This window comes from Lepisosteus platostomus, chromosome 13 (genome assembly GCF_059453375.1).
Source record: "Lepisosteus platostomus isolate fLepPlt1 chromosome 13, fLepPlt1.hap1, whole genome shotgun sequence".
NCBI lineage: Eukaryota > Metazoa > Chordata > Actinopteri > Semionotiformes > Lepisosteidae > Lepisosteus > Lepisosteus platostomus.
In genome coordinates this window covers 42,137,679-42,159,918 of record NC_142623.1, presented here as the reverse complement: position 1 = coordinate 42,159,918, position 22,240 = coordinate 42,137,679, and the positions used below count along the sequence as shown (strand labels likewise).

At 40.2% G+C, this 22,240-nt stretch overlaps 1 protein-coding gene across 3 annotated transcripts in view; it reads left to right on the top strand.

Moving 5' to 3' along the window:
• The window catches only part of htr4 (5-hydroxytryptamine receptor 4), a 143,982-nt gene that overhangs the window by 10,546 nt on the left and 111,196 nt on the right, over nucleotides 1–22,240 (top strand). For all 3 annotated transcript variants that reach the window (XM_088604722.1, XM_088604721.1, XM_088604723.1), the window contains one exon: nucleotides 21,307–21,388. In XM_088604722.1, the coding sequence (XP_088460848.1) occupies nucleotides 21,354–21,388 (35 nt within the window). In that variant the 5' untranslated portion in view covers nucleotides 21,307–21,353. The remainder of the gene's footprint in view (nucleotides 1–21,306; nucleotides 21,389–22,240) is intronic.

The window sequence follows — 22,240 nt, the reverse complement described above, 5'->3', positions numbered from 1 at the left end:
AGAAATCATTAGAGTTTATGCTGGCACAGGATAGCGAGCACTTTATTACCAGGGTATGTGATGCCCTCCTGTGCTGCTGTGGATTTTTTTTTGCGGGGGTGGGGTGGAGGAGGCAGTTTCTGAACTAAAATAAAGGTTTGACCAGATTTAAATCTTTCCACACTTCACGCAGAAAAGCAGAACACCAGAACACCTTTCCAGAGACCATCAGAGCGTGACCTCCTCTTTTTTTCTCCGATTCGAGAAAGTGACTTTTCCCCTCTGCAACTGCACTGCCGTTTTAAAATGAGCAACCTGCGGCCCATCCACACCCTCCTAACACTACCGTTGACTTTCTGCATCCACCACGCCAGCCTCCACCGCATTTAAATGCCATTTAAAGTCTGTGTTTATTTAATATGCAGCATATTCTATCAATTTGCCATGTATCACTTCACCTAGAATAACCCTGGCAGGGGCTGAGAGCTGACATGTCTGCTGGTGTACATCGGTCTGTGGTTTTGCACGTGGTATCGTCTGGCTGGACTGCTGATGACATCAGCTCTTCAGCACTGTATCCATAGAAACCAGGTAAAGGCAGCTCCGTTCCTCGGGGTCAGAGTACTGCAGGTCTTAAGGGCACGTTTGAAGTCAGAACTGATTTAATTTTGAGTTCTTATCCAACAGTTATGCAGATGCTACAAGCATTCAAAATTCTCAAAGGCGCTGGCAAAGTCAACACACTGAACTTCTCCAGAATGAACAGGGAAACGTGAACCAGGGAACACAAGTGTAAACTACCTGGATGAGCATTTAAAATTAAATACAGAAGGCCCTTCTTTACCCAGAGCTACACAGGAGTCTGGAAAGGACATGCTGCTTCTTTTAAGACAGCACCAAATGGGATCCTTGAATCTATTAGCTAATAAGTAACGAACAAACTAGATGAGCCAAAAAAGACCTCCTCTCATTTGTAACAGTTCTTATATTCTAATTCCCATGCCAAGTTCTGTATGTCCAAGTTGCTGCAAGAAGAAAGCGCGTAAGGTTTTCACGCAAATAAGTTTTTAATAGATTCCTTATTGTTTTAAATCGAGATCTGCCATATTAAAATGCCGTATTAAGCAGCGTTGGCGTCAATTTGTAAATTGGCTCTAGATTTTATGTCTAGAGTGCCACAGGTGTACAGTTGTCAAATGTCAGATTTGTTCCTTTAAAGCAGTTTTGAGACCCTCTCGACTTGGCGAATCAGTGGAGTGGTCTCTGCGTAGACTTTCATAGAATAATACTCATGACATTTGTAGGACTGTTAAGAAGCTATTTCATTTACTGCCAGCATTACAGACAGGCAGATACTCAGTATTTGCGTGAAAGTTTGGATGCAATTAATTTTTATTGCTTCCTGAGAAATGTTTTACTACAGTTTGTTTTGGGAAAATGTTATTCGGAAATAACGTTGCAACGCTAAAAGAATGGTAATATGTTATCTATTTCCTGCTGTATTCCCAAAACAAAAATGCTCTCAGAATAGGTATTCTATCAAAACCGCAGTCTTTTAGAGCACTTCTGAAACCTCTAGAAGTTTAAGAATTGATACAAATCCACCTGTTTTTCCGCTTGAAAACCACCAATTTTATATAATAAATACTGTATTTTGTAGCAGATTTGTTCGTTACAAATTTGCCCTAATTCCTAGATAAAGCTTTTTAAATTGGTTTCTTATGATTGCCATAAAAGTTCTCAAGTTTTATGTTTGAAGGAAAAAATGGAATGGCTCAGCACCAACTATTAAATTTACATAAGTGTCGGTGAATTAAAAAAAAACTTACTGCCGTAACATTTCAAAAGTATGACTTGCTATCTTTTCAAACAGATTTAAGAAATAAGGGCTATTTTTTTGTAAAACAATCGTCACATTTTTGACATTTTCTTTTTGAGCTTTAAACAAAGTCATAATTGATATGAGCACATCCTTTTATAACTCTTTACCATTACTTTATTGTGTGTTACTATAATTAGTTTTTACTTAATATAAAGGAAGAACATTTATTTCAAGAAACCCTTTTTCTCTTGAGAAACATGCATGGAAAATGTAATTCACATATAAATGAGTAAAACAACCCTTAAGGGAACAAAGACTTTTTAAAAGGAAAGCCCTGAATTTAGTAGTAGGATATAAAACGAGGGAGAAAAAGTGAAATTCTCCTGGAATTGTTTAGACTAAACAATATCTCCCGCAGCTATAGTGCATTTTACATTCTTCCTTCATTTCCTGCTCCTGCACAGTTTATAAGTTGTGTCCGGTGTTGAAAAATAAACAGCGTTTCTCCTTGTGTTCAAACTGGAACTTGTATGGAAGCCAGTTCTGGTAAAACCCCCTGTGGTCCCTTGTAATGAGTTTCTAATAGCTACCGAGTTGTAGAAGTCTGCGGGTGAACACCGCGTCTGCCTCCGTGGAGCCTGACTCGGGTGGAATGCCGCTGTATTGATGACCTGCCGCCTGTGTGCCGGTGTGCAGTGAAGGCTTCACGCGTCATGACACGACTGGGAGAAATTAAGCCCCCTTCTGCCTTCGTTTGGCCGCCGCTCCTTTGAAATGGACAGAAAAAAACAAACTGCTGGTGGAACTTTTCCGAACATCCCGAAACAAACAGCCGAGAACAATCTACGATCACGTTCCGAAGCGTTTCTGTTTTAAAAACCACTGAACATGAGTGAAGATGAACTGAATTATTTCCACGTGTTCCTAAACCTGAGGGCGGCTGTGAAATGGTAAATATGATTCATGGACGGGTTTGCAGGCATATTTTTTGGAAGGTGCAATGCAATGTTCCTTACAGTGGCTTTTCTAAAATACCATTAATATGCACTGCCATTACGCTTAGGATGAAGTCTAATATTAAAACAGTGAATTTTACAGGCGTTTTTAGTAGTTGCTAAACCATGGATTCATAACTGACAGGTTGTGGAGACGAGTCCCTTCTGCAGACACTGCTGTTGGGGGTCCTAATGTAAGGTCATTCACCCATGTAGCTCCAGTCCACCCAGCTGGAAAAGTGGGAACCGGCGTTGTTGGGGGGGGTAATTCCTGCAAGTCATGTGCTCTCTACCCCGCTAAACGGAACAGCAGCCAGTGCGACGTCAGGCCTGACGAGCTTCTGTTGCTCTGATTTGGACTTGACCTTTTCCAGAAGGAGATGTTACCCTAGCATGACTGTCCTAGCAGCAGCAAGGCCTTCACTTCAATGACTGTGAGGCCGGTCCCTTATAGTCCACAGGGCACTGGTCTGTATCCGGGCTATTTCACGCACCAGCTGTGACGGGCATTCCCCAAATCGCCATCGCCGCGGAATCTGATCCTCGGCTTTCCGTGCCCAGGCCTCCCAAGTGTGAAAAGAAGTGGGTGTCACGCCGAAGGATGTCTCGGAGTGGACCGTGCCCTTAGGCTGTCTGCGTCTGGTGGCTGAAACCCTGACTGCTGGATCCAAACCTGGCGAGTAAAAAAGAAAAGTTAGCTGGCCGTCCAGATTCGGAATCAAATCGAGTCAAGCCTGGTCGGACGCCATCAGTCCGTGGCTGAATATCACAAGTAAAATCAAGATAATGGTGTGAAAATACCGGGCTAAATTAACTGTGGTTAACATTTATTAGAGCACCTTGAGATTTCTCGTGGATTGAGGTAGACGCATAAAAATAGTGGATCTCAGCATGAAAGTAGTTCTACAGAGCCATTATTGCTTAGATTATGATATTTTACCCAGTCACCTTCCATGACGGGTCTGCAAAAGGGGCGTAAAACGCTGTGAGGCTGAAACAGATCAGTGTTTCCATCTGTATTGTGTAGGTGATCGATACTAAATTGCTAAAATACTCAAGACATTTTATAATTTAGCGTTTTCTTTTCTGTCGGGGATTTTAACTAAACAAAAGGTGTCATTTCGCAATTCTCCATTTTTGACAATCCACAATAAATTAAAACGATAATCCCTTAAAAAATGAATCATGGTTAGTTTCTGTTTATTGTTTTATTTCTGAACATTTACCATAATTTATAAGTTAGATAAGTTCCATAATAAGAATAAAAGTGTGTGAAATACTGTAGTACTACTACTACCACCAATTAGGGCTTTAAACACTCACTTTGTTTATGATGATCAGCTTTGCTGCTTACATTACGGACAGCTGACTTCCAGGAGTAGTGGAATTCATGTAGCTCAGTGCAGTTATTAACGGTTCCTGTTTAAGTATTTGCTTGTAGAGTGCATGATTTTTGTTCTGCGTTGCTGCCTTTTTTTGGATTTCTGCAGTTTGAAGGGACCTATCTTTTCCACATCAGTGTGACTTTCAGGGCTGCGATTTGGTGGACAAGGACACTTTCATGGAGCAATAAAAGCTGGAAAGAACATTCTTTCAAGATGCATTGATTTGCAATGACAGTTGAATAATTCAACTACACAGAACAGCCAGAGAGCAGCTTGCATTGTTTTAGGTACTGTAGTTGGCAATGCTTAGTGCAGTATTTGTTCTTTACAGTATGTACTGACAGCTCTGTAAATAAATTTAACAATGTGTTACAGATTGCTACACACAGGCTTTTAAAGCAGGTAGGTTTCTAAGCCTTAAAAAAACAGGTTTTTAAGTAAGACAGGGCTCCACGGATTTGTGTGGGATCTGCAATACAAATAGGGATTGCATTTTATAGAAAGAAGTTGTAAAGCTGCATGAAACCACTATTTTGTTTACTGGGAGAAGTTAAAAATGATTGATTAGGGACAGCTTGTGCATTGATTTTTCCATGCACTAGGTGTGCAATAAACTAAGGATTTTGCCATTCTAATGAATAAATATCGCCACTTGCAGACCAAAACATATACCCTGACAAAATAGTTATGCGACGAATCCCTGCCTGTTGTTTTTTTTTTGATGAATGATGAATTAATTTCTTGCATTTTTTCCCCCAAAGAGTGCTGGTAAATCAATAACAGTCTTGCAACTTTTCTTCCACTCTAAGCATCAGTCTCCACTGCTACTGAAATCCATGATCGCCTTTCCAGAAGATCTGAATAACATGCAGTAACTCATTCACGATTATCATCATTGTTGATTATTAATCATAATTGCTTCATGTACGTATCTGTGGTTGTTCACGATTAACATGTTCTAGAAGAGAAGATGAATACTAAGATATGCTGTCATACAAGTACAATAGGAGTTTACTCAATTTAAAGTTGTTGGCCTTATAGACACAGAATATAATATATTCCCCATTTAAATGAAATGAAAGTCAGTGGAAGGCATAACTGAAAGAGTTGAGAGTTAAGTGAAAGGGTTTATGGGGTTAACAATCTGCCTTGAAACAGATGACCAGCAAGAAGAAGCACTTCTTTTTTGTTCAGACCCAACTGTGGTAACATGCCACATAGACTTATTTAAAGCTTGGAAAGAAGTAAAGAAAAAATGTATTTTTTAACTGCAAGAAAATAAAAACATTCCAGTTTCTACCCCATGTAATGGACTTCCACAAAGACAAGTGATTCAAAATTATACAGAATTCCCAAAGTGCATATTTGTCAAATTGCCTGTATAGGGTCTGAGAGCTCTGTCTATACAAGCACTGTTTCTAGACTTCATGACCTCCATAAAGCCCTCATTTGTTAAGCCCCACATATAACCAGAAATTGGTGCACAGTAAAATGCATTTTGTTTATCCATCTGTTCTCCTGTCCTCTTTGACATTTCCTGCACAGTTTGCTGCCTTCTCCTACTCTTCCTTTTGCAGAGTCCTTATTTATATTTTCATTCATGAGAAATGCTGAGAGAATATTGCTCAGTTCTGCCCATGGCTCAATCATGTTTTCTGAAATGAAGGGGCGTAGTGTACTGGAGGATTTAAAGTGATTTAAGTCTGTGTGATCGAAGTGATGTACTAATTATTCTTTTAAAGGAAGAACAATGGATCAAGCAAAAATTGTATCTAGGATAAGGTACTGCAGTGACTCAATATAAGCAAGTCTTCAGGACCTAATGATATGTGAAAACTCAGTAAAGAAAAGGGTAGCAACCATTGATTGGATATTGTTAATATAGTGTTCATGGAAAAAAAGGATGAAAACACGAAACCAAGTAATTATAGACCAGTAAGTCTTACTTCTATTATGTGTAAATGTATAGAAATAGTACAGCAATGAACTAAAGAATCTACAAGATTAAGTCCACATGGATTTAGAAAAGATTAACTTTGAGTAACTATACAGTAATTAATCAAATTCGTGGTAGTCATGCAGAGTAGTGTATAAACCATCACCATACATACATAATAACAATGCACAGTGCGGGATATATTCCTATGTGTAATTCAGAGTTTGTTTTTCCTAATGACTTTCAGTAAACAAATGATATAGCTGCAGTAGGACGATGAGTATCCCCAAGCTGTGATTGACAGACCTCACAGAAATGACAAAAGGAGCCGTTTGCTGAAAATTTGTTCTAGGCACTGGGCTTGCCTGTGCGGGCTTTTGACCCGCAACCATCATTAAACACAAATTAGCATCTAAATGAAATTTGCAACGAAACCCGTTTTAAGCGTGGGGAGTGTTTTCCATAATTAGGGAGCTGCTCTTAGAAGGAGACGCTTTTCTTGTGCCTTTTGGAAGGGGTTTTTACTTCCTGCATCCCTCTAAAAAACAGCTTGAGAACGAGCTGGGGAACGGGGGGGGGGACTCATGAAGATGGCTCATGAAGAGTATCGTTGCGCTTGACAGCCATTCTCCGTCACTTACACAGCTGCTTCATTTAATGCGAGATACAGGATTCACAAAATCATCATGTATACATGTAATTTTGCCATTTGGTTGAAGCACAGGTTTTTGTTTCCTTTGGTGACAATTTACAGCACGAAGGGATGCCTGGTATCGGATTTGCGGTTTCTGTTCCTTTGAATGAGAAGGTATTTTGTAATTGGCAGCTTCAGAGATGAACTGACTTTATACAGTTGTCAGACTTGTTATCTTTTTGACACCAGGAGAGGATTTTTATCCAGTTAATCCGATAGACCAGTTAAAGAACCGAGCTTAATGGGGGGGGGAAACTCCATAGATGTTCTTTCAGGAACTGAGATTGACATTCCCGAAATAAACCGTCCTAAAATAACCCAATCTATTATCCAAGACAAAGACAACTTCGAAAAGATTCACTTTGAGGGTTTTAAAAAAAAACAGAAGGAAACTGACGGCCTTCTCCGCTTGTGGGCTCGCGGCAAAAAACAATTTGTCGACACAATGGAAATGAAATGGTAATATGGACTAACGCAGATTACCTTTCAAGAAGCCCCTTGATGAGGATTTTGGCTCAGAGAGCTAAGGACAGTCGGAAGAGTGTTACTGCCAAAATGGATCAGGTTAGAATTTTCTTCTGATCTCATATGCTTAAGAACACCAGGCACTACTTTGGAGCTTTAACGTAATGTGGAAAATGTTAGACCAGACCTGTATCCTTCGTCAGCTTGCTGTGCCCTGAATTGGCTCAAAAGACGATGCCGTTACATTCAACCAGAAGAATTAGCCAGAGAGCCAGTGATAGAAAATAACTATTTCATGTTCACTACAAAGTTTAGTCATGGAAGACTTAAAAACAAAATAAGCTGAAACTCTGAGATTTGTTTGTTACAAAAATCAGTTCTGACCCTGTGTAGTTCTTAAGACATTACACAGTGCAATTTGTAATTCAGTTGTTTCATTTGACCAATTATAGAGCATGGTTATAAAGTTCTTCATATATGAAGTTACATTGGAAATCCAAATTCTAATAATTCAAGATATGTACAGTAATATAGCTATCATAACTGTTTCATTACTTTATGCATTTATATATTCAAATTGTTTCACAGTCTCTGGACCATGTCAGGAGAAATTGAATGAATTTGCTGAGTTGCTCTGTGTAGATCCTCTGCAGGGTAGTTTTACTCAGAACACCCATCGTTCTGGTGTTCCCACATGCAAGAAAACACATGGACCCTGATCAGGTGACGGGGTGACCAATCCACCATGGATTTTGTAGAACTATCAAGTTTCTCATAGGGATCTGTTAGTGGACTGCAGACCTTAAAGGGAAGGTGTATTTGCATATCAGCATTCATGCGATATGATGCATCAAATAGCAGTTAAAACTTTATTTACATACCTTTCATAATGACACTTTAAATCATAAAGTGAGTTTCTCACTGTCAAGACACAAAATTCTTTAATTACACCAATTTATGTAAATGATGCTCTGTGGTATTAACCCAATGACATTTACAGCTCCACATCAGTTGTTTAGTTTCCTACCTTTCAAAGGCTTAAAAGTCAAATAGTTTTAATTTTACATTATGTAATTGTGAATGTACTGGGGTAATTGAACAAGATCCACAGAGTAAAACTTTTCTTCAAAGTTAATTGCTGTTTAACTTAATTAATCATATGTAACAAAGCAATAATTGCTAAATGTTGGATAATTTAATAGCATTGGACATTTAATTAAAAGAAGAATACCTAATTTCTAATTTCTGCTTAATTGGTAACTAGGTGATTAACAGGCTTTTGGGCAGTGGAGAAAATTGACTTTAAATTCATTGTAGGCAAACACGAAGAAGCTCTTTAAAGTAATTTGTATTCCATCTGTCTTCTTCAGTGAGGGAGACAAAGAAGTTATTCAGTCCAATACAATATTTCAGATGTGCAAGATGGCACCAAAGTAGTTTTTAAGCCAAGGAATATTTCTCAAATTGCCTCTATAATCTAAAACTATTGGGGATGCAACCCATATTGAGATGTCGTTTCAACTTTTTGCCAAAAAGATATAACTAACTAATTAATGGGAAGATTGCACCACAAGAAGTATAAGAAAATCTTCCAAAGAGAGAATTGGTTTTATGAAACACTGAAAACCAATAGTCCTGTTTGTAACTTTTCTCAATTGTCTTGTACAATATGTTGTATGGTTGCTGATCAAAATTCTTATTTTGAAAATTGTTTTGCTCCCACTGTTTTGATCAGCACTAAAGGCCCGTGTACTCGCCACTTGAAAAGAAACTAGGAGATTTTGTAGTGTTGGTCATTTAAAAAAAATATTATTTGCAAACAACAGGAGGATGGTAGTAAACAGGAGAATAATTGCATTATTCTTCAGAACCATTACAAATGGCTCTGTGGGGTGGTGCAGTGGCTCAGTGGCTCAGGCTCTGCGCCTGTGGCTGGAAGGTTGCAGGTTCGAATCCTGAGGCTGGCAGAGGAATCCTGCTTCATTGGGCCCCTGAGCATGGCCCTTAACCCCACCTGCTCCAGGGGCGCTGTACAATGGCTGACCCTGTGCTCTGACCCCCAGCTTCTCTCCCTGTCTGTGTGTCTCATGGAGAGCAAGTTGGGGTATGTGACATATTCCTAATACAAGGAATTGTAAATGGCCAATAAACTGATCTCTCTCTCTTAATGAGAAGAGGCCATTCAGACCATGTAGTCCAGTTTGGTAGTGAGTGGCTTGTAGACCAAAGCTCTCATCCAGTCACATCATGAAAGAAGCCAGAGTACCAGATTCAACAAAACGGCTCTGGATAAAGAAGTTCCTCCTGGTGTCCGTTTTAAATCCACTTCCACAAAGCCCTTTGGTTCATATTTCACAGTTGATTCTGAAGAAGTCCGCTGGGTTGCCTTTGAGGATTTTGACTACTTGTATCAGCTCCCCTATAATGCGGTGACTAGAAATTGTAATGTAATTCTATGTGAAGTCTTACGAGTGCACCTTTCAATTTTAAAATAGCATCTCAAGGTCATTGCTTTTAAATAGATATATCCTTGCTTTTTTTCCCCCTTTTTTAATTGCTCCTCCAATTTGTCTAGAAGATGTTAATGATCTGTCCAGTTGAACCCCTAAGTTATCTTCATAAATAGTCCCTTCTGGCTCTGTGCTTTGTGTTTTGTGTTGATTGTTTGTCTTACCTAAAAAAAGCCTGATGTCTTGGAGTTTCACATCTAATCATCTAATCAGGGAGAAAGTACTCGGACACATAATAATGATGAGTAATTTCACTCTTCTAGAAACGCAGGCAACTGTGCTGTTGGAGATGGGGCAGGATGCCAGTCCTGCAGGGCCAGAACGTTTCTATATTTTCTTCATACTTCTAGAACACTTAAGCTCATTATTTGCTTAGGTGCACAAACTGAAGCCTTTCCTTGCTCTTAAGAAGCTGAGGGTTTAAATAAACCTACAGTATGATCCTTCTGGACAGCAGCCCTTGAAGACAGGTTTGGGGTTCCTCTGCATTAGAGCAACGGATCGATTAGACAGTACCCTCTGCTGGTTACAAGATATCATGCAGACGAATTGGTCTGGCATGCTTGTTAGCAGCTGGTTGCTTGCAAGTTCAAGGCCTGGGTGTAGGATTCTTTGATCTTTCCTGGAACTTGAAGACCACACACCACCCCTCCTGTATCTGTCATGTGATTGGCCAGTTATTGTGGCACAACAAAGGCTTTCCTGACCAGTGCGTTTGTCGGGACAGCCTGTTCGACCCATGCCACATGAAAGTAAGAACAAGGCAGTAGGTAAATATGAGTAGAAAAGATATCCATTGCAGCTGTTTGTGCTGTAGGCTGTTGGACTGTTTGCTGTGATGAAACAAAACAGACGTGCAGGATGTTTATAAAGCTGTAGTGCTGTTCAGCAACTGTATCGTGAAAACTGTGAAGTGCTGAAATTTGGCGCTCAAAGCTCATTTAGAAGATGACATGGAAAATGGTAATGTCTGGAGGGCACTAGCGTCAGTGGTGTTCTCTGGGAGATATAAGGAAGCCATTGCTACCGTAATATTTTTAATCCTTTACAGACATTTTCCCAAATAACCTGATGCACTGTAAATAAGCATTCATAAACCTTACCCTAAAACGCTACAGCCTCTGCTTTGACAAACGTTATGCCTTATTATGAATATGCTGTATACTGTGTGGACTGTGGGGAAGCAGTAGGAAAGGCAAACAACATGTTAAGATCTATGAAATTAGAAAATGTAAAGAAAAAATGTTATTTTTATTGAGCTCTTCCTAATACTGTATATACTTTTTAACACCATATGACGAATAAAGATATCCCTTTCTTTGGAATCAGTCCAGAGGAGAGCAGTCACATACTGTACATCCCAGGGCTTACAGGAATGTCCTACACTGACTAAAAGATAAAATAATTTTTGGTCTTGAATGGAGAATGAGCAGACCCATTCCAAGTATTCGAACTCCCCTGACTTATGATAACTGTATAAGACAGCATGACCAAGGGCTTCTCCATAAGCCAGAGCCTTCTGCTTTGTGTTTCAGATGTGTTCTATAGCTGCAGGGAAACCTGCACCCGTCTTCAAATTAGTACTGATTCCGCATAATTGCCTTTTAACAAACCTTACTCGTTTCTGTCATAATAAACAACACGAAGAACCGGGATTGGGTTGTCATAATGATTTCATTTAATGGGTTCATCTGAAACTTTTTCGTTCTTCTGTTCGGGTTGAAAATACATCTGCAAACAATTCTGTCTAAGCAGCGCTAATTTAAATTGCATGGACGTTTTTATTACATTTATTGCACAAATAAATAGTGCTCCTGGTTCAGATAGGCAGTGTTTACACTGAAGTGCATTACGCTGTAAAAATGCTTTGTGTTCTACATGGCATGTGGGATGGAGACGCTTGCCGTAGAAAAAGAAAACACGCGGAATTCGCTGAGCTGGTCATTCAGGAGAATTCCAGGTTCCACTTGCTTCACGTCTAATGACCTTCAAAGCAGTGACCAAAAATATTTTATTTCCAGTATGAGGCACGCTTGTTTTTATTAAAGTTTTGTGCAACACACCCTTCATCCTCCAAGAAATAAACATTATAAAAACACTTTCACTGAGAAATGTGAGCTGGTCTCAGAGCGCAGTTTTGTTTTGTCTGGGCAGGAAATGTTGATGGCAAGTTCACGCTCCAGTACTCTCTGATGCTGTGTTTTTTTTTGCTTACATTAGGAGTAAGTAACACACTCAGATATGGGGGCAAAGCAAAGTGTAACAGCGTTCCCAACACAAAAAGATACAGATTTCCACACATGTGCCATTATGTACTGTAGTTTCTGTTTAAAAATATCAAATTGTTTTCTGGCATTTTCCTTGAGAGGGCAGTACTCTAAAATTGCCCATGGGGATTTTTTTTTCATTGATTATGTCAGATATAAGAAAAATATCCTACTGTTTATTAAAAAAAACGCAGGGATCCTGAAAATACAAGTTTCTGCAGGCAAGGTTAAATGACACAGAAAAAGATCTTTGCTGACATTACTGGATGGTGTGCTCTCTAATCTAAAGTTTACAAGACACCAAACCTTTGAAGGCCATTGAGACTGTTGTTCTGTAGCATTTTCCTCAAAGTTACAGGGCTGAAAATAATAGCTGGGTTTATACGGATATTGTGTTCTCATTCACCTGAAAAGCTGAAATTAAAAAAACTGAGAGCATTGTGAAAGTGGAAAAAGAAACTATTCTAAACTGCACTTAAGACATTTGTTTGTAAGTTTACTGTATAATGTTGAGGTCGGTATTTAAGTAATGCAATTTTAGGGAAGAGCATGAAGATGCTCAATGAAATTTTGGAGCGTATTTCGGGCAGATCAATAAATTCAATTTTCTTGTGACTGAAATCTGGTTTAACCTAAGTGGGGGGAAAAAAAACACAAAAAATGGAATCTTAATGGTGTTGTTGTCTCTCTTCTTTATTTTCCTCTGTGAAGTACCTAGAAAAATATCCTCTTTCAAACACAAAATTACTAGGTTTTCAGATGTTATATTAAAAAAAAAAAACCCTTGTGCAAGCAGGTCTAATTTTGTGGGCTTTAATAAAAATCCTAAAAACAACCTCACAAGCAGTAAGTATACAGTACACCCTAGGCTTTTTTCACTTACAATTTAACCTTTGTTTGTGGTTCCAGTCTAGAGTACCACTGTTGTGCGTTACAGCTTTTTACAAAGCTTTTGCCCTTGATTCATGGATTAAACATCTCTTGTAAATGAAGCTAGTAGACATATCTTACCCTCTTTGATCTTGAAGGACCTAGTTTCAAAGCCAGAAAGAAACATTGTGTCCCAGACAAGGCTTGTGTAACATTTAAGAGCCCTTGATCAACCTTCTGGGTTGGTCTGTTTTATATGGTGTAATGAGCTGGGCCAAGTGAGTCAACAGAAAGGTGCTGTAAAAACATTGTATCAAAGCAGGCAAGCAGAATCTTTCTTAAATACATTGCAGGCTTTGTGCTCAAGGCCAAACATGATCATTTCATGACAAAAAGATTTACATGTACAAAAGATTTCTGTACATCGGAAAATGGTCATTCTACCATTTGGTTATGTTTCTCTTACTAAGATCCAGCCCCACTACCACCATGGAAAGGAATAATTTAAACAATTTAAAATAGAAAATAAGACCTTACCTACTGGTACTGGTACAATTTTAGGAGGTGAGAGCAAAAATCCACAAGTCAAGAAAAAAACATGTCCACACAAGCATACATTGTGTCCCCACATTGGGTAGAACTCGGGACCCTAGAGTTGTAAAACAGTAGAGCTAACTACCATTATGATGCCACTCATCATTTATGGGACACTGAACCTTTCAGAACTGATGCACTGAATAATAATAATTCCTTACACTTATATAATGCTTTTCTGGACACTCCACTCAAAGCGCTTTACAGGTAATGGGGATCCCCTCCACCACAGCCACCAGTGTGCAGCCCCACCTGGATGATGCGACGGCAGCCATAGTTCTCCAGCACGCCCCCCACACACCAGCTCTCAGTGGAGAGGAGAACAGAGTGATGAAGCCAATTTATAGAATTAGACCATTCACTAATATGTTCCTAAGTTTTCAACTGAATTTTTCAACTGAGATTGGTACTGTTCAGGGCCTGTTCTTGTCTCAATACAATAAGGGTTTTGTCTGACTCTCTTTTTATTGTATATCGTTTGCTGAAGATAAAATGATCCAAGGATAACATTGCTACATGTCCAGTTTCAGGTTTTTAGATGTAGTCTTCCAGGAAAATTAAAACTGCACATCCAGTCTTAATATACATGGCATAGTAGCTCATGATGTGTACTCAGGTTATGATAAGCAACTGAGCACAAACAGGTAGCAAGCTGAAGAATTATGAATTTGGAATCTGTATGCATAGAACTACCACTATTATTTCACTTAAAGCAATTGGAAATTCAGGAAGACATCCTCCTACTGTACTTTTGGGCCCTTGGGGAATTAATTATAGCTAGTTTCTTAGCTCTGTCAATACTTCACATGTAGTAACAGTAATCATATAATTATACGTACCTACTGCTCAGAATGATTATCATGTTAACTGAGTTGTTTTAAAAATAAAATGTTTGACAGAAAATCATACTTGTTAAATGTATGATTTTCAGTGGCCAGCCAACACAGCAGACTTTGAACAAAGCACCTTGTTAACATAAACTAGCACTTTAAATAGTGTCACGGTCACTGAACTGTTGCTGAAATGAATGAATTGATAATTAGTTGATGAATTTGATTCACATCAAAAGCTTCTCTGCACTAATTTTAATCTATTCTACACATGGGTTATTGGACATCTTAAATGATTAACCTAAAGTGTGCATCCGTGCACACAGACCTTTGCTTTTAAGAAGGAGTATCAGGATTACTGAAGGATGCTGAAGTGAATTGGGCTTTAAAGGTGACGGATCATAGGTCCAGGTCAACTACTGCCTCTTAGCTCCAGTTTACAGGTTAAATCTGGCCCGTCTTTGTGGAGTTTGCAAGTAAGTGTCAAGGACATGCTGGCTAGGTTTGACTAGACGCTCTAAACTGTATCTCTGCGGTGTTTAAGAAAGAGGAAGGTGGTGAGTGTCCCTTCCTCTTTGCCCAAGGATTGCCTTGGAACCTAATTCCCCTGTTTGGAAGGTACAGGCACTGCTCAGCCATGCTTTCTTACACAGGTCATTTTAGAGTCAAGCTGAAGCCTTTGGTACATTTTGTACGGACACGGTCTGAATAACTGTTACATTTTCCACAGTCATTTCACAGAAACCTTTCCTCCATGGAGACATAACTTTTTGTGATTCAGCATTTTCGAGGTTCACTTCCTATGTGACCTTCCTGTAAGTCTCCTCCTCTTTCTCCCCAGGGCGGTCATTAAAGCTTTTTGATCGGCCAAAAGCTTTCCTGAAAGTGGCTGCGAAAATCGAAAAGGTACAAATTTCACAAGACAAAACAAAACCGAGATTATTTTCCCCCACATCAACATCGTTTGTGGCTTTTTGCCGAATTCGATTTGGCAACAGAAAATATGTTTTTCTTTTTCATAACTTTGAAATTCAGATATTTCTGAATTAGTCTGCATGCGGAGTATGGAAATATCCACAAGTGGTAGAAATATCAATGTGAATTATAGCGTTTTACAGCAGCAGGAAGAAAATGTGTGTGCAGACAGAATCATTGCTTTGAAGCTGAATTCTGCTTGCAAAGACCCCTTGAAGAAGCATTAATTAGATTTACAAGCATGGTCGCCTCTAGTAATTATGAGATGTTTTTCATTATTCTTAAGAACAGTTACAATTGAGTGGAGTCCGTTAGGCTCATCAAGCCAATTTGGTAGAAGCTAATTGATCCCAGGATCTCATCCAACCATTTCTTGAAAGACATTTTTTTTTCGATATACAGCTGAAAACCATGCAGATGATCAGCTCTAACTTTTAATGCACACTGTCATCTATGTCATCCAACATGGCGGACTTACCTTCATACTCAAAAGACCTTTAGATATCATGTTCTTTGAAAACCACACTGCTGATTGAACTTAAACTTGGCAGTTTGTATTAACTTCTAATTGCGCTTCAGACTTAGAAGTGGAGACACTGTGATAATGTTTGTGTCCACACCAAGTCAGCAAAGTTTCTGCCAATAAAAGACCTTTAACTGTTCAAGTTCCAACTTTCGTTAGCTTAATTCCAATGAGAATTGAACTGTGACAGTACCTGGATCCTGTGGTTCGCTGATCACCATTTTGTTCAAATTACCATCAGGTTGCTTCCATTTGCTCTTTAACCAGTTAAACCCAAACTTAACACAGTAGGTGTCATCCCTGTGAAAGTACAATTACAATATGGTATTGCAGTGTTTAAGATGACCACCACACCAGCACTGTATTTTGAACATTTCAGCTGTTTGTGACTAAATGCTGTGAAACCAATACAGCCTACAGAATTCGCTGGTATTATTCAGGGCACATGGTAACTGACACATGCTGATAATATTGCAGCTGTGTCAACTCGTTTTATCTACACATGGCAGGTATAATCATGGGGACAATTTTAACAATGACTATTAATTGTCAGTGTGATACTGATTACTATAAGCACAAATTTTTCCATAAATATTTTGTTGCTCTTTGATATTGTTACTGAATAGGAACTTAATAAATTTAAAATATAGAAAACATCTCCCCCTGATTCACATTTTGGAAACCGGTAGCTGTCTGTTTAAACAAAGCATCATTGATCGCTATTTTTTTTATTTGGCTAATATTAGCCAAAGTAGCAGCATCACGGTTACAAGCTTATACAGTAGGCAGTGTAAAGTTTCAGTTCGTGTCCTAGGCATTAAGGTGATTTTTTGTTTATATTATAGTATATGTTGTTATATATGGCATACAGTATATATAGTATATAATGTATATATTACTAATCAATAACCATTTGATCTCATTTTCTTATAGTTCTGTGGAAAAAAATTATTTAATAATTTGGGAAAACGCTCTTAGAAGTTTTTGTTGGCAGATTCTTTCCCCACCCATTTCACATAGATCAACAAAATATTTTTTTAAAGATTTTTCAATAATATTTTGAACTAGTATCTGGCCATCTAATGCAGAAAAGGAAACAAACCTGCTAATAAGAGTTGTGCAATAACGTAACCAGAAACCTAGACTTAATTGTACCTGAGCTCTTCCTAACTGAATTGAGTAAATTATTAACTCAGGGCTTATACAGTACATTCACAATGCAGTTAGTCTGATTAACCATATTCACAAACTGCACTCAATGCATTTGTTGGTCAGAATTCCATTCTTGGAAAAATAACTCATGGTTTTGCCTGTGCTTGACGATGAGCGCTGTATTTTACATGTAGGTAATTGTTAACAGTCAAACATGACTCTGTTTCCATCCTCATCTCGTTTTCATTTTCCGGTACCAGGCTGAGCAGGGCAGACCAGACTTCCCTTTCCACAGCAACAGTCTCCAGCTCTTCCTGGGGGGCTCCCAGTCTCTCCCAGGTCATCAGAGAGACATAATCTCTCCAGTGTGACCTGGGTCTGCTATGGGGTCTCTCTCCAGTGGGTAGTCCCTGGTACATCTCCAGCGGGAGGTGCCTAGGGATATCCTCACCAAATGCCCGAGCCACCTCACGTAACTCCTCTCGATCCAGAGGAGCAGCGACTCTACTCTGAGGTCCTCCCAGCTGCTGAGCTCCTCGCCCTGTCATGCCCAGCCACCCTGCGGAGAAACCTTCTTTCCCTCGCTTACACTCACAATCTTAGTCTTTTCACTCACTTCCCAAAGCTCGTGACCGTAGGTCAGGATAGCGTTGGAGATGGACCTGGAAACCGAGAACTTCATCCCCAAACTTAGCTCCTACTTTGCCACCTCAGTCCGGTCCAGGGTGACACCGTGTGGTACAGAGCGCTACACTCTGACCTCCGGCGCACACTGGAGAGGTCCACAGCCGAGTGTGACGCAGTCGAGATGAACATCAGTACCTCCAAATCATGGTTCCTTCCCGGAAAAGAGTGGCTGGGTCCCTCCAGGCAGGGACAGAACGGCTGGCCCAAGTGGAGGGGTTTAAGAGCTGTACCTCAAGGTCATGTTCATGGAGGCCTGTTTTCCTTCTGCCCTAACAAGATATTAATGTATATTGGCAGTTATATTTAAGGAATGCTAAGATGTTATTGTGAAGCCTAAAAGAATACATTGCCGAACTTATTCTAATGAATTATTAAGGAAAGGGATGAGAACATTTGAAATAAATGCCACCTGTGATACAACCTGGCACAGTTATACTTTGCCCTCTGTTTTTATTTCCTGTTGTTAAGTTTGAGTCTCAGGAATCGTAAGCCTTTTGGTTATCCCTTTACCACATATCATTTTTATTTATTGGTTCCAATGTCCAAATGTCTATGCTATCTCTCTCCTCGTATACACACCTGTTATACATGTGAATAAACTTTGGAATCAGTCTTGGCAGTGCCCTGTCCAGTAGGATAAAAACTGTACAGCCACGGGAAACCTTGATCGGCCCCAGTGCTGCACAGTACACCATTTCAGGGCATCCCTTCATGTACATGGATTTCAATAATATAATTATGAGTTATGGGGGTAGGGGTAATGTACTGTATAAAAGGTAAGAGTGAAATATAATAACCCTCCAAAGCCATATTAATATACCAGATAACTTGCTCCATATAAGTGAAAAGGGCAGCAAACCTTACAACACTCGGCACAAACACACAAACCACTTCCAGGTGATTTACAAAGAAAGTGGTCCCTAAGCTCTGAGATCTGCCCCAGCTCCAAACTCTCCTCGCTCGCTCCCCTGGGGGCTGGACCAGGGTTCCTGCCACTGGCACAAGCACGGCTGCTCAGGGAGGAAACGCTGGTTTCTAAACAAACAAAAGCCTCTTCTCGGGAATTCCCAGATCTGCATCCCAGAAATGTGTGCTCTTCTGGATGGGTACTCGAAAGGCAATAAGTCTTTGCTGAGCTATAAAAATAGACACTGCCCCCCTTGCCCTTCAATTTAGTCTGGTCTGGTCTGTCCTGTGATTGGAAGTACCTGCACTATTCCAGTGTCCACAGAGCAGGCCCACGTGCTGGTGCCTCGGATCCACGGGCAGGTGGATACTCTCTCACCAGGCTGATTTCCCTTATCACTCAGCAAACCAGTAATTTATTTGCTACAGTGACCTTCACAACGCTTTGCCACAGAGCACTTTACAGACGAGTATTGCAGTTAACAATGCAATAACCGTCTTGCCTGTCCATCAAGAGGAGCTGGGGGTGGAGCTTAGGGTGGTTTAACCTGGAACGTAAGGTGCAGCAGTCAGTCTTGTCTTAGTCTGTGTATTGTATGGATCCTCTTTCGAGTGCTGTAACTCATCACGGTTTATAGTAGATTAATACTCTCTTAAAAAAACCTTTAGTGAGAAAATTCCCTCCCTAAAAACTGCAGTTCTATTTTTTCTTCTTTTTAAAATACACTTCCCACGCCACTCTGTAAATAGACATGCATACAGTACAGTCTGTTTTTCATGATGTCTGTGACCAGTCCCTGGACAAACTTACAGATGGTTTAGGCCCGTACCAGCACGCTCTGTTGAACACGGTATTGTTTAGGAATGTAATGGTCTGCATTCGTTTCCGTAACTGGAGGATCAATGTGTAGTCCCTAGCTGTTCCGTATAACAATCTACAGTAATAGAGTGTTCATCCGAAAATAGGTGATTTCATCAGCCCGATACCACCATCTGAGCCTGTCACAGCTATCAGATACAAACGATTCCGATAATGTGACTGCTATACCTGCAAATCACCATCTAAAACAAAACAGACTGCTTGTTAAGAGTGTCCAAGAGCTTGAATCTTTCAACCACTTCCCAACAGGGAAAGAATAATTAAAAAAAATAGCCCAATTTGTCCCAGGTAAAAAAAAACGATTCTCTGCAGGGCGTCAGTGAAATATCTTTGCCACTTGTGAAAAATGAGCCATCCGGGTGTATATGAGTAAGTGTCAGAATGTATTTAATCAATAACGAGTGTCACTGTTTCGTTTGGAGCCATGTTCTCTCATTTGCATTTAAAACCCACTGGAATTGCTGTGGCAATTTCGAGGCTCATTGAGTACAGACATTTTTCTGGGAGAGCTGAGAAGCCTGAAGTACAGCCCTGTGACGTGTTTCCAGGTCTGGCTCACGCGCACATTTTCTTGATCATGGCTGTTTCTGGGAAGAGTCGGCCGCACTCCAGCAGGCAAAAGTCTTGCAAAAGAGGAGAATCTGCAGCTGACTTCTGTGTTGCAGTCTGTAGTCTTTCCTTCATTTGCAGTACATTTTTGGGCCCGCGCTTAGTGAAGAGAGATGAGACAGACATTCTGAGATTCCCAGACGTCAGTAGACCAGGTGTAGCTCTTGTGCAGCCCTCCCTGAAGCTCCCAGTTGTCTGCCCTTTTCCACTGAAGAAACATGGTGAACTGAGCCACAGTAGCCACACTGCGCCCACCGGTGACTTTCCAGAGAGCAGCAGACTGGCCTCGTTCACAGCAGTCACGGCTCTTCTTTTGTTTTTTTCCAGCAGGAGTTTTCTGTGACCTTGGCCTGCACTCTCACATTTACATCGTCGGTTATTATTCTGTCATCTTCTCTTCTCCATTCTTGCTCTGTTGCCATCCACCAGAAGAGAAGAGGCCTGGGCCTGTCTGTAAGGTCGTCGGCCTTCGGTGTAGTGCTCAAAAACAAAACGACACTTAACACCTACTGACATTTCAAAGGCCAAGAATAGTTGTTATGTTCTGCTATTTGATTTCTTTTTTTTTTTAGCTTATATACTGTAAGACTTTGAGGAAGATCACATTTTATTGTATATAGAAATACAATGTAATAAACTGCCTAACAATACATAATTCTGCAACCTGTATATTTACAGTAGTCTGGCACTTAACTCCACCACAGAGAGCTGGTCTAGGGCTCGTCAATGTGCCATAGCTGTCATTTGACTGGTAAGGCGGTCTCAGGTTCATTTAAGGCTGTCCAAGAAGTCAAAAGAACCTGTGACTTACTGTATGTGACAGAATATATGCAGAATATAATGCTTGACCGTGAATAATTAAAAGTGTTTATGTTTAATGATCATAGATTTGAAGCAGCAGCCTCTGGCCTGTGCCTTTGCAAAGTAAAGTCTAATGTCAGTCTTGTCACTTCACCGCTAAGTCTGTCACCGCTGGTCCATTTATCCCTCTACAACCCTGCACTGTTTAATGCCAGACCTGAGTGATTATTTTATTCACGACCTGCAAAAGGACCTTCAATTCCAGGCTTTGTAAAATAATATTGGTTTGGGATTCCAGAAAAGATCCAGAAAGGTGTGGCTCAGCCCTGCAGGACACTCGAAAGCTCGGTGTTCTGGGGGCCCTATTGGTGTCTGTTTGAGTTTCCCTGCATCACTCAGTAACCTTTCCTCATCGTTGATCCGCAGGCTGTCTGTGTGTCCGTGGGTACCTGAATCTGAGACCCCAGGGCCAAATGCCTGTGATGGAAGAAGCTGATGTAAATGAGAGGTAAGGGGAGTCTAAGTCAATGAAACAATTTCCTTCTCTCTTGCAATTCCTTGTCTCCGTCTTTTAGATTTTAAATGTATTCTCCTCAACTAGTGCTGATCTTGGGGAATTCACAACAATTAAAGATCAATTTGATGTGGAGGTTGTCAGAAAATGAAGACATTCATTCAGATTTCTTTTTGCAACACATCAGTGAACTGATGAAAGTTTTTTTTAATGTTTTGTATTTCATCAACGGAGAAGCCGAAGCCTGGAAATATACACTTGAATATACACTTGAACCATAAATCTTTACTGAATGCCTGAATGAAAATGAATCATTTCATCTTGGCTGCTAATTCACATGGCTGTTCACTGTGACTGACTGAGGTTGCTATGTGGTTTCCATGCTTTGCTCGTGCGTCTCCTGGTTTGTCATATTCTCCTGTGAAAAAGCACCCTCTAATATTGAAGGGCAGACACCTGTCTGCACTGGAAAATTAAAACCAGCCTCCCCTGCGCCGCCCCCCGCCCACTCCAGTTCCAGGTCATGGATACACTCTCCTCCTACAACTGGCAATCGGAAAGGCCAACTTTTTCTGCAAATGTGCTCCTCATCTTTCAGCGAAGTGTAAATGACAAGCTGTCCTGTGACACAACACCATGATCCGACGCCTTGATAGACTGACGATTTTGCTCCGTTAAGTGACAGATGAAAGATAGGCAGTTGCAGAGTGAAGGCATGCCGGCTTCCGAGAACGTTAACAACAAAGCAGCCTGAATTTCACAGCTTCTAGCTCGGTCTGAAAATTGCCCCCCGCTCTTTTCTAGCTCTGCTGTTCCATCTCTGCTGTCTCTTGCACCTCACGTGCA